This window comes from Anas platyrhynchos, chromosome 3, assembly GCF_047663525.1.
Source record: "Anas platyrhynchos isolate ZD024472 breed Pekin duck chromosome 3, IASCAAS_PekinDuck_T2T, whole genome shotgun sequence".
Classification (NCBI taxonomy): domain Eukaryota; kingdom Metazoa; phylum Chordata; class Aves; order Anseriformes; family Anatidae; genus Anas; species Anas platyrhynchos.
The window spans coordinates 64,780,921-64,798,143 of record NC_092589.1 but is presented as its reverse complement, the minus strand read 5'-3'; the positions used below and the strand labels follow the sequence as shown (position 1 = coordinate 64,798,143).

The 17,223-nt window shown below is 39.8% G+C and overlaps 1 protein-coding gene across 5 annotated transcripts in view; it reads right to left on the bottom strand.

Moving 5' to 3' along the window:
* Nucleotides 1-17,223, bottom strand: part of PTPRK (protein tyrosine phosphatase receptor type K) — a 414,301-nt gene that overhangs the window by 2,929 nt on the left and 394,149 nt on the right. For all 5 annotated transcript variants that reach the window (XM_072036027.1, XM_027454570.3, XM_072036028.1 and 2 more), the window contains 10 exons: nucleotides 16,244-16,341; nucleotides 15,387-15,503; nucleotides 14,491-14,645; nucleotides 13,263-13,398; nucleotides 11,239-11,388; nucleotides 10,424-10,597; nucleotides 6,684-6,815; nucleotides 6,328-6,453; nucleotides 2,247-2,410; nucleotides 763-898 (listed from right to left, as the gene is read on the bottom strand). In XM_072036027.1, coding sequence (XP_071892128.1) covers nucleotides 763-898; nucleotides 2,247-2,410; nucleotides 6,328-6,453; nucleotides 6,684-6,815; nucleotides 10,424-10,597; nucleotides 11,239-11,388; nucleotides 13,263-13,398; nucleotides 14,491-14,645; nucleotides 15,387-15,503; nucleotides 16,244-16,341 — 1,388 coding nt within the window. The remainder of the gene's footprint in view (nucleotides 1-762; nucleotides 899-2,246; nucleotides 2,411-6,327; nucleotides 6,454-6,683; nucleotides 6,816-10,423; nucleotides 10,598-11,238; nucleotides 11,389-13,262; nucleotides 13,399-14,490; nucleotides 14,646-15,386; nucleotides 15,504-16,243; nucleotides 16,342-17,223) is intronic.

Below are 17,223 nucleotides of genomic sequence, written 5' to 3'. Positions count from 1 at the left end.
GACTCAAGTGATGACACGGACAGACATGCTGTATGCACACACATTCAGAAAAGTGAAGGTTGTTTTGAGTTCTGGCAATGTACATAGAAATACTGTGTTTTGTCTTGTGGTTTTGCTAATTTAGGCTTCTATTGTTTATGTATTAATTTCCAAACACAAGATCCAATAGTCTTTGATTTTAAAGTTGAGGTATCATTTTGACTACTATAAATCTGAGTAACAAACATTACCATTATTCAGTATAGCTTCCAAAACAGCAGTTGTTATTAAGTAGTAAAACATGACAGTCTCCATTACAGCTAATTCCTACCAAGAAGAAATACTTTGCTTTGTGAAATTTCAGGATGTTTGTGTGAGCACAACATGCCACAACTTCTCTTCAAGTAGACCAGGTTATTTTGAGAGATTAAAGTTCACACTGTTAAATGAGAATGTTTTCTGTGAAAATAACAGTACCACTAAAAGATGAGTAGCATAAATGCTTAGCCTGGCCTCTCATGGTGCTGACTAGTGTGTACATAACAAATTTCCAACACAAGATGTAACATTTCCCAACCTTATGCTCGCTCTAAGAATCAGACCAGCCTCCACTCCATATATACTACAAGGGGAGGCCAAAATCCAGGTCCTTTTCTTCTTTTAGCTGAAGTTCCACAAAGGTTGCTCTGTTTTATGGACACAGGACTGAGAACACAGCTCACACAATAAGACAGCCTCCAGCTCCCCGGCCATTTGAAGTAACCCTGGTGGACTTGTGCTTACCGGAGTTTCTACCATGTTGGGTTTACTGTTCCTCAAAGTCTTCACAGCATGGAAGACATCAACCACATTCTGCCTTTTTACCATCTCAACCACAATTCCGATGGCACAGAACATCCCACTCCGGCCACCACCATTTCTGTATGCAAAGAAGAGATGATTAAATGTCACTAGGGCATAACAGAGCATCCAATACATACTTCTGTTCTTTCGCTTGGTAAGCACAAGCAACTCCCACAAGGAGACTAGGTTTTAGCAATCACCTTGCAGTTCCAGTGCATTTGGTCTGAGAAACTTCGTGTTTCCGACCGTGTTCTCAGTAACTTGAAGCCCAACATGCTACCCAGCTATGCTATAGCCCAGTTAAAATAGGTATTAGAAATTAAAAACCAAGCTCAATGACAAGTACAATGTTTTCCATTTACTTCTGGAAGGAGACTCATTTAAATTGTGTTAGAATGTGAGGGTTATCTAGCCAGAGCAATGCCAAAGCATCATTGATTTGGTATCTTGTTGACCTCTGGGGGCACTTCTGAATTATTTTAGTCTTCACTTCACAGAAATTTAGGTACTTGTTTTTTCTTGTTAAATTTCAATTAGCCACAAAGTTCCAGGTATACTGAGAAGGGGCAGGCAGAAAGGGGCTACAAGGTAATTCCGAACATATACACAGAAGCCGTTGTTTAAAAAAGGAGAAATGTGTAATTTAATTTCTAAGATTTAAACTCTATATTTAAATCTAGAGGAAATATAATTATGGATACAAATATAAGTACAAATATAAATATAAAGGAAAGAGATTGATCATCCTCTGCTGAGGTAGACAAAGACAGTGCCTTTTTGAAACCCCCAAACCATTTCTGTTTTTTACATGAAATTTTACTGGTAATACATTTAATGAACTGAGCACTCTTTTTAGAATATTAGACTACTCAGATAAGTAGCCAGTGGTCATTTATCAACAGTACTTTTAGGATCACATTACAGAACTTTTGTTACGTTTCTTATATCCATATCTTTCAGTCTAAAAACCTCAAAATATAGTAGGCAATAATAAAAAAAAAGCAATACAAGATATGCAAGAGGTACACAAAAAATAATTTGGCATTTGGCCAAAGTTATTCAGCATAAAATACTTCCTCTTACCACAAAAATTCAAACTGTACAGAAGAAATTCATCTGTAAATAATTTCCGCTTGAAAAATTTTGCTATTATGTACAGGGGAGACAATGCACAATATCACTGTAGTATCATATCTAAAATACTCAGCCATGGTACTTTGACCTGATACAAACCTGAAAGTTGACCAAAGGTTGGCCTACAGTACCAGTGATACATTTTGTTTTTCTTCTGTTTTTAAGCAACAAGGACACAAAGATAAGCACACAATAATACAGCCTTTAAAATATTGGTTGAGTTTAAAATATGAACCAATTTAAACACATTTATCTGAAGAGTAGCAACTGACTTTCTCAAAAGTACTCACAGACAATGAATGATGGTCCGGCCTTCCCCTTCTTCACATTCCTCTTGCCATTTTTCAACCTGGAGGATTAACTTTAAGAAGGATCTCTTGGAAGCTGGTACATCTCTGTGAGAAGCCCATCCCAAATACTGGAACTGTTGCACCATCAGATAGCCCTCTTGTGGCTGAGGGAAAATCAAAGAGGTTTAGGTCAATAGGGCACCCTCACATTTTGGTTTAGAAAACCAAAATATAAAACTAATATGGTACCTAAGTGTTTTTATTGTGGACAGATTACAACATGTATACATTGCATGATAGGTCTCTAGTTAATTCATACTCCTTGGCCTCAACAAAGATTTAAAAAACAAACAAAAAAAAAAAAAAAGGAGAAAAGGTAAAAAAAGTAACTACATTGAAGATAACATCAAAGTTTATCAGTCAGTATTGCAACCTATCCTGACTAAATGTCCAGGGTTCTGCCTGTCAAGAGGTTTCACTCTTAGCACCAGTGATGAACAAAAAAACATTTGTTAAATTTTGAGACCTACAGAAATGAAGAGGCATACCTTTGGCTCAGTTTTAAACTTTCCCATGCATGAATTGACCCCATTAGAAATAAACAAGTAACATTAGGTTGGATCTTAGGAAGAACTTCTTTACTGAAAGGGTTGTTAGACACTGGAATAGGCTGCCCAGGGAGGTGGTGGAGTCACCATCCCTGGAAGTCTTTAAAAGACATTTAGATGTAGAGCGTAGGGATATGGTTTAGTGGGGACTGTTAGTGTTAGGTTAGAGGTTGGTCTCGATGATCTTGAGGTCTCTTCCAACCTAGAAAATTCTGTGATTCTGTGATTGGTGCACAAATATGACCTTTTTCCTTAAATTACGTCTTCCCTTTTCGCCACACTATTATAATCATTGCTGATAGTCTCTGAGCCTTCCATGTGTTAGATGCTGCATGGGAAGAGTTTTGAATAGAATTATGACAACAAGAAAGGCCTCGATTATTGGAAAAATAAATAGTCTGCTCAGTTTCTTGGAGCCAAGGCAGGTGAACAGGAATAGGAATGTGGATTTTTGAAAAGGAAGAACAGTGCAAAGACAATAGGAAGAATAGAGCACCCCAGAAGACTGTGCCGCCATTCAGAGGGACCCCAACAAGCTGAAGGGTTGGGCTGAGAGGTACCTCATGAAGTTCAACAATGGCAAGTGCAGGGACCTGCACCTAAGGAGGAATAACCCCAAGCACCAGTATAGACTGGGGGCTGACGTGCTGGAGCACAGTTCTACAGAGAAGGACCTGGGAGTCCTGGTGGACAGAAGGCTGACCATGAGTTAGCAATGTGCCCTTGCGGCCAAGAAGGCCAATGGTATCCTGGGGTGCATTCAGAAGAGTGTTGCCAGCAGGTCAAGGGAGGTGATCCTCCCCCTCTGCTCAGCCCTGGTGAGGCCATACCTGGAGTACTACGTCCAGTTCAGGGCTCCCCAGCACAAGAGAGACATTGAGCTACTGGTGCGAGTCCAGAGGGGCGCTAATAGGATGACCAGAGGACTGGAGCATCTGTCATATGAGGACAGCCTGAGAGAACTGGGCCTGTTTAGCCTGGAAAAGAGAAGACTGAGGGGAGACCTCATAAATGTGTATAAATATCTGAGGGGAGGGTGTTGAGAGGATGGAGCTGGTCTCTTTTCAGTTGTGCTCAGCGAGTGGACGAGAGGCATTGGGCACAAACTGAAGCACAGGAAGTTCCATCTGAATATGAGAGGGCACTTCTTTACTGTGAGAGTGACAGAGCACTGGAACAGGTTGCCCAGAGAGGCTGTGGAGTCTCCTTCTCTGGAGATATTCAAAACCTGCCTGGATGCCATCCTGCGCAATGTGCTCTAAGTGATCCTGCTCAGCAGGGGGTTGGACTAGTTGATCTTCATAGGGCCCTTCCAACCCTGGCCATTCTGTGATTCTGTGATATTTAGAAATAAGATGTAAAGGCAAAATGCACAGGAAACAAAGAGAAGTAGAGGAGTAGAAAATCAAACCACAGTAAAAAAGAAATGGAATAAGTGAAAATAAGAAAGGGACCCCTCCCCCCTCCCTCCCAAAAAAGGAAATCTCAGCATACAACAAAAAAATGGTGTAGTGTAATATTTACCAGTGTGCCCCACACCTCTGCTTCCTGTAGTTTCCAAACAGTGTATGAAGAGCTAAAAATGTTTTTCTTAACTCTGAATATAAGCAAAATAAAGGGCTTGGATAAAATACTAACCACATGCAAACTGATCTCTGTATTTGGAAAAAAATCAGTGAGACCAAAATGATGAAGATAAATAATTCTTTATATACACAGTAATCTGTGCCTTGCCCACAGCTATTCTTCAACAGCCAATATGTCTTCACTAAGGGCAGATCATGCCTGACAAATCTGGTGGCCTTCTACAATGGGGTTACAGCATTGGTGGATAGGGGAAGAGCAACTGACATCATCTACCTGGACTTGAGCAAAGCATTTGACAATGTCTTGCACAATATCCTTGTCTCTAAATTGGAGAGACATGGATTTGCTGGATGGACCACTTGGTGGATAAGGAATTTGCTGGATGGTCGCACTCAAAGAGTTGCAGTCAGTGGTCCAATGTCCAAATGGAGATCAGTGAAAAGTGGTGTTCCTCAAGAGTCGGTATTTGGACTGATGTGGTTTAACATCTTTGTTGGTGACATGGACAATGGAATTGAGTGCACCCTTGCACCCTCAGCAGTTTTGCCAATGACACCAAGCCAAGCTGTGTGGTGCAGTCAATGCAGGGACAGGATGCCATCCAGAAGGACTAGGACAGGCTTGAGAAGTGGGCCTGTGTGAACCTCATGAGGTTCAACAAGGCCAAGTGCAAGGTCTTCCGCCTGGGTTGGAGAAATCCCAAGCACAAATACAGTCTGGGCAGAGGATGGATTGAGAGCAGCCCTGAGGAGAAGGGACATGGTCCTTCAAGGACATGGTCAAGCATCGCTCATTTGTGGGAAGTAGAGAGTAATTTCTTTCCTCTGCACTTCCACACAGCTTTTATTTGCCTTTTTTTTTTTTTCCCCTTTCCCCCTCCCTTTTCCCCTTTCCCTTTTTTCCCTTTAGTTAAATTGTTTAATTAATAATAATCTTTCCTTAATATATTTTTTTTAATTAAATTATCCTTATCTCAACCCATGAGTTTTTCTTTCCTTTACTTCTTCCCCTCCTCTTCTAAGGAGGGGGAGTGAGAGAGCGGTTGTGATTGAGTTCAGCCGCCTAGCACGGTAAAAAACCACCACAGGTGGTCACTGTCTAATATTAGATGGTGAGCTGCTCAGTATTAGATGAAAGATAAGAAGTAGTAATGGTAAGTTAACTAGTCATTGCTGGTTAACCGCATAGACAACTGCATCATGTGCATCTGTAACTCCTTACCTGTATGCAACTTTAGTAAGTAATTTATAGAGTTGAGCTAGAGGAGGATACACCTTGGCAAACAGGGCTAGAGAAGATGCTGTGACAGTGTGAAACAATTTGGGACAGCAAAAAGACAAGATGGTGCAATGCATTAAAGAACTGATGAGAAAGCAAGACTGGCATTGGTACTGAAGTCAAGAAAAGGTGACAAATTTAGGTCAAAGCACAGTGATGAAGAGTTCTTTACAGGAATTTTCATAATGTTTTCACACTTCACTTTGTAGGGTGTGTGGTTCTTGTACCTCAAACTGAGAAGGTGATGGTGATATAACCACCCTGAGTACTGCGTTTTCTGATTCAGGGCAGAAAAGGTCGTATGAAATGTATGACCTAAATGCCTGTCACTATATATTTCTTATGTGGATACCTCTTTCACAGCACACCAAACAGAATCCTTCTCATACGTATCAGGAAGAACATTACAGAACAACTATCACTCACCGTTCTCTCTGCTTAATGTGCAGCTGTAGAAAAGTTCTGGAAGCTAGCATTAGATTGTGATGCTAGATTCTCTTCTGGGTGATGTCTTAATAACATTAATATTTGACTATTGTTCAAAATTAAAAACCATAAGAGTCCAGAGAGTGTTAACAACAGTTACATATTGTTATGATAATACTTACTCTTGTTAGATTGCATATCCTGAAAATTCGGTTTATTACATCACAGTCCATTGAACAGGACATGCATTCCACTTGGATGGGACCGTACCGCAGAATCCCTTCTTCGGGCCAGTATTGCGGGCAGCCCTGTGCCAGAGCAAAATGGGTAGAGTTAAATGTTTAGTTACAATATGAGCATTGCCTTGCTCCACTGCAGACATTGCATCTAGCTTTTTACCAGTATTAATTAGTTGCTGTAAAGCAGAGCCACAGAATAACTGTAAAATAACTGCACTGCTCTACATTTTGATCATGTAATGGATTCAGAGCAATTAAAGTACATGACAGTGTATGGAAAACTCAAGCCCCAAACTAACCTGTGCTAAGTCGACTTCATTTAACATGACAAGAGAAGTACAGCCGTAGTCATACACTAATCTCCAGAAATCTTTCACAGTGTTTGGTAAAGGATGTTGCGTGACAATGAAAGCTGCTGGCTGCCTGTAGCTCTGCAAAGGCAAATGATTTTATTAGCATTGGTAGAGGAAGTACTTCATAACTTCCACTCAAACGCTGCAACAGAAATAAAGTATAAATAGAACAAAGCTGTGACATCAATTACAACAGATTTCACTGAAGCTGATGTTAAAAATAACATTGCTGCCTCTAGCAAGAACAAAGAGGCTGCTCTGCTCGGGTCTGCTATCTCCTGTTATGGGCCATGTCTTCCTGCAGTTCAGACGTGCAGATGGAACTGAAAGGGCTCCGCTGGGCTCTGCTGAGCTGAAGCTTGGTCCATGCCACTCCGAGCACTGTGCCATGGAGACCCAGCAGAAAACTTGCTCTCTGTTTTGCAAAGATGGTCAGAGAGGACTCAGAAAGTCACCCTGTTCACACCAGGCCACATGTGAGCTTGGAAGCTGACCTGGACACTAAGCTCATCCCCAAGTCCTGTTTCAGTGCCACAACCACAGATCCCACTTTTTTCTTACATGGTTCAGAGTCTTTATTGTTCACTAAGGAGTTTGCCCCAAGAATATCTCAAGCAAACTGTCACAGAACTCCTCAGCGCAGCAGCAAACTAAAACCTTTTAATTCCTCTGCAAGAGAACTCTTCACATTTTGTTTTCCATAGACAGCGCTGCTAGTTTGAAAGACGACTCCAGCAACAAGAGCCAGAGAGGAGTGAAGCAGAGCATTGCCTTACAGTATACTAGGACTCAATGCCAAGCTGGTGGCAACTTTTGTGGGACTTCAGTACCAACCTTCAGAGTTACTGGGGCTAATTTCCACCAGAAAGCAGAGGCCAAACAGCAAAATGCTATTTTCAGAGGATTCCATTTTCTGCATGCTGCTTTATACACAAGTGCAAATAGGGCTTTCCAGCCCTGCACAGGTTGCCTCAGATACAAATGGAGGCAGAGGGGCTATGCCTCTGCAGTACATGAATTACTAGCAGCAAACACAAAAGGAGAGAATAGAAGTTTTTTGCAGATGATATGCAACTACGCACGGAAGAGCTCTGCAATGAAGGAATACAGATATGAACTGGCAAGGAAGCAACAACAGGTTAATCTGAGAAACAGAGTAAAATGGTGAATACTCTTGTAGGCATATGGGAATTTAAGTGGCCAATCTGAAGATGAAGTACTGGGACTGCTGTTTGCAATGCAGAGATCCCCACATTAAGTGTTTAGCACCTGTGCTAGTAGCACTTGAGCAGTTTTTTACTGAAATAAGTAGATTAAGTTAGTCTAGCAAAGAGACCTAGTAGGGTAGCTAAACCACTTCAGGTATATGAGCTTGCTTGCTTTCAGATTGACATGAGGGATTGTAATATGCAATGTATTAACTTGCCGTCAAAGAGCACAGTTTGAGGCCCAAAAGGAAAAATAAAACTTTTTTTTTTTCTTCTACTTACTGTAAATTGTAAAGATAATAAAACCTTTAGCATCAGTACCCATATGACAACAGAATAAGGAGGGTGATATTTTTTTTTCCTATTGTTTGCTATCTTTTCCTAATGTGTGAAGCACATTGAAGGAGCAGAATGGACACAGCCTGTGTCCTCCTTCCTCAATTTGCCCAAGAAGCAAATTGCGAACATCACCTGTCAATTCTTCCCTTATATTTTTAAGAAATAAAACATGTACTAGAGGATGTTTTTCTAGCCCTTTTCCCCATCATTTCTGGTCTTTCCTGAGACAAGAGAACATACTGAGATTAAGATTAAGACCACATTTTTAAAAAGAGCAGGCAGGATACTTGCTATCACTCTGGGAAGCAGACAACTTTTTGTGGAAACATAGGGACAAGTAAATGTGGAAAGTCTTTGTTTCTGTTTTGCTAGGAAAGTCTCCTTTCCTTTCCCACAGCAGTGGGGTTCCCCTTTTCAAATGAATCAGCATTAAAAGTCAGAAGAAAAAAGAGCATGAAAAAAATTCTATTATCCAAAGTTTTAACCCTGTTCTCAAAACGTTGTTATATGTCTTCATTGTAATGTGCTGCTTTTCAGCATTTTTTTTTTCCCTTTAGTACTATCTTTTCTGTCTGTCCTTAACTTGCTTCTGATTGCTCATCCATTATTACATTGCTTGGTTTCTATCTCTGCCTGCCATATACTGGTACACACTCAGATTCCTCCTGCCACACAGCCTTTCTGTCTGCATTGTCCTCTTTTCTCCCCAGATCACACAGCTGTGTTCATTGGTCCCTATCACATCAATTTTATCCAGGTGTTTAATGTAATTTTAACTGCAATTCTAAACAATTTTGGTTACTACCAAAATCCTACTCACTACTCAAATTCATCCATTCAGCCCCAATGACTCTCTAATGGATTGGTCTCACAAATGCTAGTCCTCTATTATTCTGGCACAATAGCTAATTGTGAGATTAGGAACTGTATCTTGCTAGCAGATAAATGCTTCCTGCACTAGCTCAGGCAGAGCTCCAGGACAAATACCACTCAGTCCTGATAATTTTTGTTGCTATTTACCATTTTATTCCAGCATCTTTTCTTCACACCACAGTTTCTGACTAATTCATTTTTTGAGAAAGTGAGATGCTCTGAAAACCAGGCCACTTATTTATGTATTTACTGTAAAAGTGTCTTTAGGGGCCTAACTTTGGAAATGCTATGGCAGACACAGGCAGGTATCTGATAGCACATGTGCTGAACTATTTTATCTACCAGACACTGTAAGCAGCTTCACCTCCATTCATCCCATCAATTAGCCTTTTCCCCAATGGTACTTCTGTTGTTCAAGCTCCAATGATTTTTAAAGATCTGCAACTGCAAATACAAACAACAAAACACTACCCTATCCCCAAACATGCCAAAGAAACATTTTGTTCTTCTTCCTCTGTCTCTCCTGCTCCAACGTACACAGCCTTTCTCATAAACTAGTGATAGTAACTCCATGTTTTTTTTTCCAAAGAAGGTTAACAAAGCTGGTGAAGGGTCTAGAGAAAAGTCTTATGAGGAATAGCTGAAGGAGCTGGGGTTGTTCACTTTGGAGAAAAGACAGCTCGGGGGGACCTTATTGTACTTTACAATTACCTTAAAGGAGGTTGTAGCAAGGTGGGGATCAGGTTCTTCTCCCAATCACTAAGTGATAAGACAAGGGGATATGGCATTCAAGAATCATGGTCTTCAAGAAGCATGTAGATGTAGAGCTTAGTAGCATGGTTTAGTGGTGGACTTGTCAGTACTAGGTTAAAGGTTGGATTAGAAGACCTTAGAGGTCTTTTCCAACCTGAATGACTCTATGATTCTGTGCTCAGGTAGGTAATATTTACTAGCAGACAAACAGCAGATTTTTTATACGCTGCTGGGATTTGGAGGGCTGGAGAATAGAGCTTTATGTAATGTTCTTGAAACGGAGAGCTTTCCAGTTGGTCTCATAACGGTGCAAACAACTAATTATAACAAAACTTCTGAACCAGCAACACAAATTAGTGAGGTTTCCTACCCGTGCCCCCACCTTTCTTTGTTAGCACTGTTTCACTGGGCACCATAGTACAAAAAAAATTACCCTTTCTTAAACCAGCGTTTTCTCTCATATTATAAAGCTTTTCATGGCACACTACACAGACAAGGGAGATAGTCTCTTACGTCCATAAGAGCAGCATTGATATAGTTGCTGCTCTCCCCATCAATAGTGATTAAGAAAGGCAGACATCTGTCAGGTGGCAGCATATCCATGAAGCGGTTCTTGTCATGGTTCCTTGGCAAGCAGGCTATACTGCAGTCCTCGGCTTGCAGGCGAGGGGTGACAGAATTCAGGGTCTAAGGGAGAGAGGACACTGGCTTTAGCACGTTGACCTGACAGACTTCACTTTCAACAGTGCAGACTCTCAAGAGTCTCTAAGTTATTAATTTAAAATATTGTAATGTGGGAAAACATGAGGCATTAGCAAACAGACATTGGACATTAGCAAATAAATAAACAAATCCTATTTGTCTGATGGGTGCAAAGTTACATTAGCAAATAAGAGATCCTATTTGTTTGATGCTTGTGTTGGAGCTTTTGGAGGGCATTAAACTGCAGATGTAACAGGTGCTTCACATATCATCAAAAAACTTCCATGTGACACCATCCCCTCCAAAAGGAATAAAACAAAGAGGATCCTTTGGAGCCCAAACAAACTATGCCTAAGCTGTGCAAATGCAAGCTAAAGCTCTCTTTGGTTCCTAACCAGTGCTCTTTATTCCAGACAGGTACTTACTGAAATTTTATTTAAAGAGGGATATTTCATATTTAAAACTTCACAAAGCACAAAAAGGTGTATTTTATTTTGTGGAATACAAGTGAGGGACAAAATACTATAAATGTGATAAAAAAACACCTTTCAAATAAAATAAATATCCAGACACACACACACACACATAATATTGTCACATGAAGAGTTAGTAGGAACTGCAAATACCTGAAACTCATCTTTGAGATGCGAAGAGTTTGTCTGTGAGTCTATCCTAATCATATCAAAATAAGCAGCTTTGAATTCGCAGACAGGAATGGCAGTTTCCCCACACAGGCAAGCTTCTAGAATGGCATCATGAATAAAGATGTACTGCTCCTACCAAATTAGGCAAAGAAACAAAAATTATTGTCATTGAAAAACAACCAATCTTTCCTTCCTTTAGGAAAAACAGATCTTCTGCATACTGTAAAACTCAGTCAAGGTAGTGCCTGTCCATCAATCCATTAAATATTGCTTTAGTACAAACACACACTTGTCATAATTTGGATGCAGTTAACAAGGATGTTTTCTTCAGAACCAGTTTATCATCAGTATAAGTTAAAAGCACAGACATAGCAACTGGGGGAGGGGAAGAGCAGAGTGTCAGTTTTCTTGTGGTGCTTGTGGGTTTCTGTATGTATGCCACTGACTTGCTGGCTTTACTTTTTTTTTTTTTTCATTTTTCTTTTTCCCTGAAAAAGCTTTCAGTCTTGTGAGATGAGCAGAAAGTGTGAATTGCTTCAAGAACTACCTGTGATTAGCAAGCTGATTCTCCTTGTGTGTGTATGCAAGCTAGTACACCAATTGCCTAGTAGCTAGGCAAGTCATAAACATATCTCAATAGGAACAGTGTTTCTTTCCATTATTATTTTTTTCTGTCTTTCTTGAGAAATTCTGAGTCCTAGACAACTGCATTCCTATTTCAGTCAGGCTTTCTATCCATTTTTACACAGCACCTACACTATTTATTCACCTCAAGAGTTACTAATAGACATAAATCATGTCTATACAGCAAGGTGTGTGAAGTGATCCAGCTTTACCTAGGTCCTGTGGATAGCAATGAGGCTATCCAGCACAAACTTTAACATGTGCCTATAACAAGAGCACATATCCAGCGACCACAGCTGTATTCTTGCTGTACAGCTTGTGCTGCCTTATGCATATCACTATGGAGGCATTGCTGTCACTATTGTCTAGATGACCATCACAAGAACCTGCTGCAACTCCATTATGCAGCTCCATTTAGCTGAATAAGTATGAATCTCAGAGAAGAGATGAGAGGTAAAAGGCAAAAGGGAGAGGAAGAGTAAGGAAGGGTAGTAAGGCTGTTAATTCACATTCAACGGCTGATTAAACTAGGATGGTTGAAGTAGTCAGACTGAAACAGTTCTCTCCACACACTTTCCAAAGATTAATGGTCCTATAGCAGGATTAGTTGATCAGGAACATTTATTCATTCCATAACAGCCATGCCTTGCAGCACAGAACAAAGACTGCAGTGAACTACACTGATATGCATGGCTGCCGATTGCAGAGAACTGCACATAGTCACATTCAACATTACAGGTGAAATAACTTCTCACAGAGATGTCTGCATGAAGGACAGTGAGATGGTGAACTAGTTCAGAAAACCGGGCTTAATACAGATCAACAAACCAAGTTTCTGTGGCAGCTCAGTGATAATCAAGTGGTAGAATGGGAGCTATAACACTATGGCAATGTTTTTTCTGGAGGGCTGCTGAAGGCATAATGGAATACAAGAAGGGCAGAATAGGAAAAAAAGGCTTGGGTTAACAAAGCAAATAAAAGAAGAGTTGAAAAGGGAGGATGAAACGTATACAAAGCTCCAGAGGTAAGCCAATTTATGGATAAAGGGGGATAGTCCAAAAACGGTGGTAACCAGCTTCAGTTTGGGATTCCTGGAATTATTGTTAGTGAAGCTTAGGAAAGAAGTGACAGACAGACCTACTGTAGGACTAACAGTCCTCTCTGCTTTTCTTTTGTTACAAAGCTAGGTGGGCATTCACTTGTACGAAGACAGAAAGAGAGCTGGCAGGTTTGTTGTACAACCCTGGCTCTGGGCACTGTTTGTACTAAGTATTGCCTCCCAAAGCAGATAATAACCCCTCAGCACTGTCTGCTCTTTGCCAAATAACAGCGAAATTCTGACCAAGCACGTTTCAGAAAGCTTTGAAGGAAAACTGCCGTACCTCTGTCTGTACCATGTTGATGCGACGGGACCGTAAGGCTTTCACACAGTTGTAGATATCCACAACTCCTTCTCTTTCTGCCATATCTAACATGATATCGATCACAATATAACAACCTGTGCGTCCAGCACCAGCACTAAAAAGATCAGTAAATACTGTTAGGAATAGTCCCATTAAAACAACTACAAACCCATTACTGAGAGTATTTTTACAAAGCCATTCAGTTCTTCTTCATCACAACCACTATCTAATATTTATCTTCTCTCCTTCTCTTCATAATGTCTTCTAAAACTTTTGATGTGCCCAAAACAACCATTTCCCATTAGATTTGATTCACTACATAACATCAAAAAAAAATAAAATTAAAAAAATCTGTTTTTCTCCTTTTATCACCTAGATCTGTACTTTAAGTAAAAAAATAAAAGAAGTTAATTAAACTTAAATATGGAAAATAATTAAGATGCACTTCAAAAATATGACAGATTTTGTCCCTATTTAATAGGACTAGGGATGATTTCTAAGTGATACATTACAGTCAGAAATTAAATGTCCATTTTATCAGCCAAATACTAAACTGGCTTAGGCAGCACGCTATCCAGAATACTCCTGCTTGATTTGTTTTTACATCAGCACAGAGAATTTTGCACAGTGAATTTTAAAATCTGTAAAGGGATAGTAACTGTCTATAGAATGTAATTAAACATTTCACAGTAGTGAAAGGAAATTCTGTTTGTGAAAGGACTATGTCCCAACAACATAAACCTTGCAAAACTTGCACAGGAAACAACACTGCGTGTCTGTTGCCACTAACCTCATTCCATCTTCATTCATATACTTGTTTACTTAGATGTAAATTAATAATCTGTTCAGACACTATACAACACCGAGCTATCAAAGCAGCTGTATCTACACTTCTTGAATGCTGTCACAAAATTTTTGTAGGCTACCTAAAACGATAGCCTGGAGTTTAATATGCTTTAGCTGGTGCAGTTCTTTAGAAAGAAGAAAATGTCTAGTTAGTCTATTTAGGCAAGCAGTATTAGTATCTGTTTATTTCCAAAACCTGCTTTAGACAGCCAAATCCTATTGTAGTGTGAATTCAGGCAATTCAAAAAGAAAACAACAAAATCCAAAATATTTCAAAATGATGAATGCTTCACAAGAGACTGTTGTAAATGATCATATACATAGGTGTGGAAAAAAATCAATCTACTGCATCTGTACACACCTGCAATGGACGACAATAGGTCCTGCACTAGGAGGGTTAGATAATTTGACTCTCCTTATAAATGAAAGCAGGCCTGTGGCATTGTAAGGAACTCCATGATCTGGCCAGCCAGTGAAATGAAACTGTTTAACTTCACGGATTTCATTGTATCCTCTCTGTAATACAAAGGCAAAAAAAGGTTATGAATTTCAAAGTATTTCATTGACAAGATATCCTCTGACTCAAATAATGGATACCACTGATAGAATCTACATGCCATTTTCATTATGTCACCAATTATTTAAAGCAAAGAACATACAAAGTGTAAAGGCGTTATTGTATTTTAATTTCCATTTTGAAGTTAATCATTCTTACTTTTGCTACTACAGTATGCTAGTTTTTGCCTCATTAAGTATTTTTTATATACATAGATGCATTTTGCATTAATTTTCAGAAGTTTTGCTAATTAAGACAATGACCTGCAACATACACAGGGAAGTAAAAGGACGTATCAGAAGACCACAGTTGTATCACATATCTTGCATTTACAGAGTTTGTTCTTTGATTAAGTGAGATTGGCTCAGCTGCATTCAGGGCAGAGTGAATGGAGATGAATGACAGGCAGGATTCAAAACCAAGTACTTGAGCTCAGCTCAGAAATTCGGCTACAGAGAAAAGGTGAATGTGAGAGAGGGGAGGGTAGCAGTCAATGTTTCTGGCAAATCTAAATCACAGTGTGGCATGCATGTTTTGGAAAGCCCTGATGCAACACATTACTCCCACAGTGAGATATGGCTGTTCACACTGTGGGCCTGTTAACCACACAGAGGGACTTCATATTCCACAGGAACATGTGCAAGCATACTCCTTGCTACCAGGGAACAATAGTTTGCTGAGACCTTTCAAAATGTGCTCACCCTTCCGAGAGTGAAGGTCCTGACGACGTACTCTGCCAGGGGCTCCACCTCTACACAAGTCACTTTGAAGTCACCATAAACTTCAGTGTCGTCAGGCCAATACTTGTAACACTTGACCTAAATACAAAATGAAGATGTATTTTACACCCAAGAAAAAAAAATAAAAGCTTGAGGATACATTACTGCACATACTGCATTACCTCACGCATTTCCAAAACGAACCTGTACTCACATAACTTGTCATGGATAATGGTTCTGTTGAGTAAAGCACTAGCTGCAAGGAGTTTACACTGCTTTACGTGGCTGTAGTTAGATATCAAATTCATTTCTAAAACGATCTTTTTATTATTTATTTTAGTGCTGAGTTATGCAACACACTTCCACTTTATGTTTAACTGGGATGCATTTCATATCAGTAATCAAACTGTTGCAAGTAATCCCAGATGCTTTATATTACTCCCTGAGGAAAGTGTTACTGCTAAACTGTAAATTGCTGGTTTCTAGTCACTGATATAGAAGTACATTTTCTCAGCAGTATACTTAGCTGTGTTCATTTGAGTGACCTAATATGGAAATCTGTTTTGCAAAAAAATGAATTTTGGATTCAGACAATTTTTCGCTAAGCAAACCCAGCATAGCTTCAGTTATCTGTGGTGGCTCTTCAGAAGTTAGCTTTGTTTTAATGCAATACTGTAACCTGCAACAACATGTGGACTATCAACCTGACCCCTTCCTCTGTTCTCTGGATGCAAGGTGGTCCTTCACAAGACTCATCTACATTCTGCTAGTGGTATGTTTTGTCATCAAGTTTTTCTTGAGGCTTGCAGCATTAAAAGAAAAGTGAAACAAAAACTTACTCTTCCAACTTCCACTAAATTTGTGACCATCACAACACAAGCTGATTGCTCCTGCCATATCATTCTCCAGAAATCATACACAGTCTCATGAACTGGACCTGTAAGAAAAATGCCAGATGTGTAACAAAACAACAGACAAAGCAAACACTAAAAATAAAATCCATAACTTTACAGAACTGACACATACAAATGCACTTGTTCAAAGACGAAAGCTTCATGAAACCACATCATCACACCTGTTTCTAGACTACATTGTTATTTCTAACCAGTGTTGAATCTCCTCAGTTTAACTGAATTACCACTTGAAAGAAATGAAGCACTGAAGGTGCCTTGAAAACTACAAGGACACAGTAACGTGCAACTACATCTACACTAGGTTTGCTTTACATGCACTAAATAATGTTTAAAGTGTGAATTTCTTTGTGATGTTCACCAAGGTGCTGGTGATACCAGTAGTGAGGCTGGTGGCACAGACCTCGTGCACTACTGTCTTGCTCCCAGGAAAGCACGCAGACACGAGCAGATGCTGAAGCACAAACTTCCCACTGAAGGGCATTTAAACTAATTTAAGTACTTTTCCATGAAGTGAACAAGGAGCACTTGTTTAAGGCATGCTCCTGCTCTGCTGCAGAGACGAGACACATTCAGTTGAGGGGCAGTAGCTTTTACCCCGTTACACTCATCTCGGAAACAGCTCCCTGACCACAATGCGGTAGTACTGTATGTTTACAGTGCATGGTATACATCTGAAGGCTCAAGAATGATCCTTCATGCGCCAGATCAGAGGCTGCACACTAAGGCAGCAACATATTTGTGTATCCTGTACACATTACAATGTGCAGACATTTAGTAAAATAGAAGTAAAATACAAATGTAGACTTAACTGCCATAGAGATTCCAGTTAAAACGGCACTTATACAAAAATAAAAAACTGTGGACAGAAATTTAAAAAGCCTGCTTTAAAACAAGTGTTTAGTTTG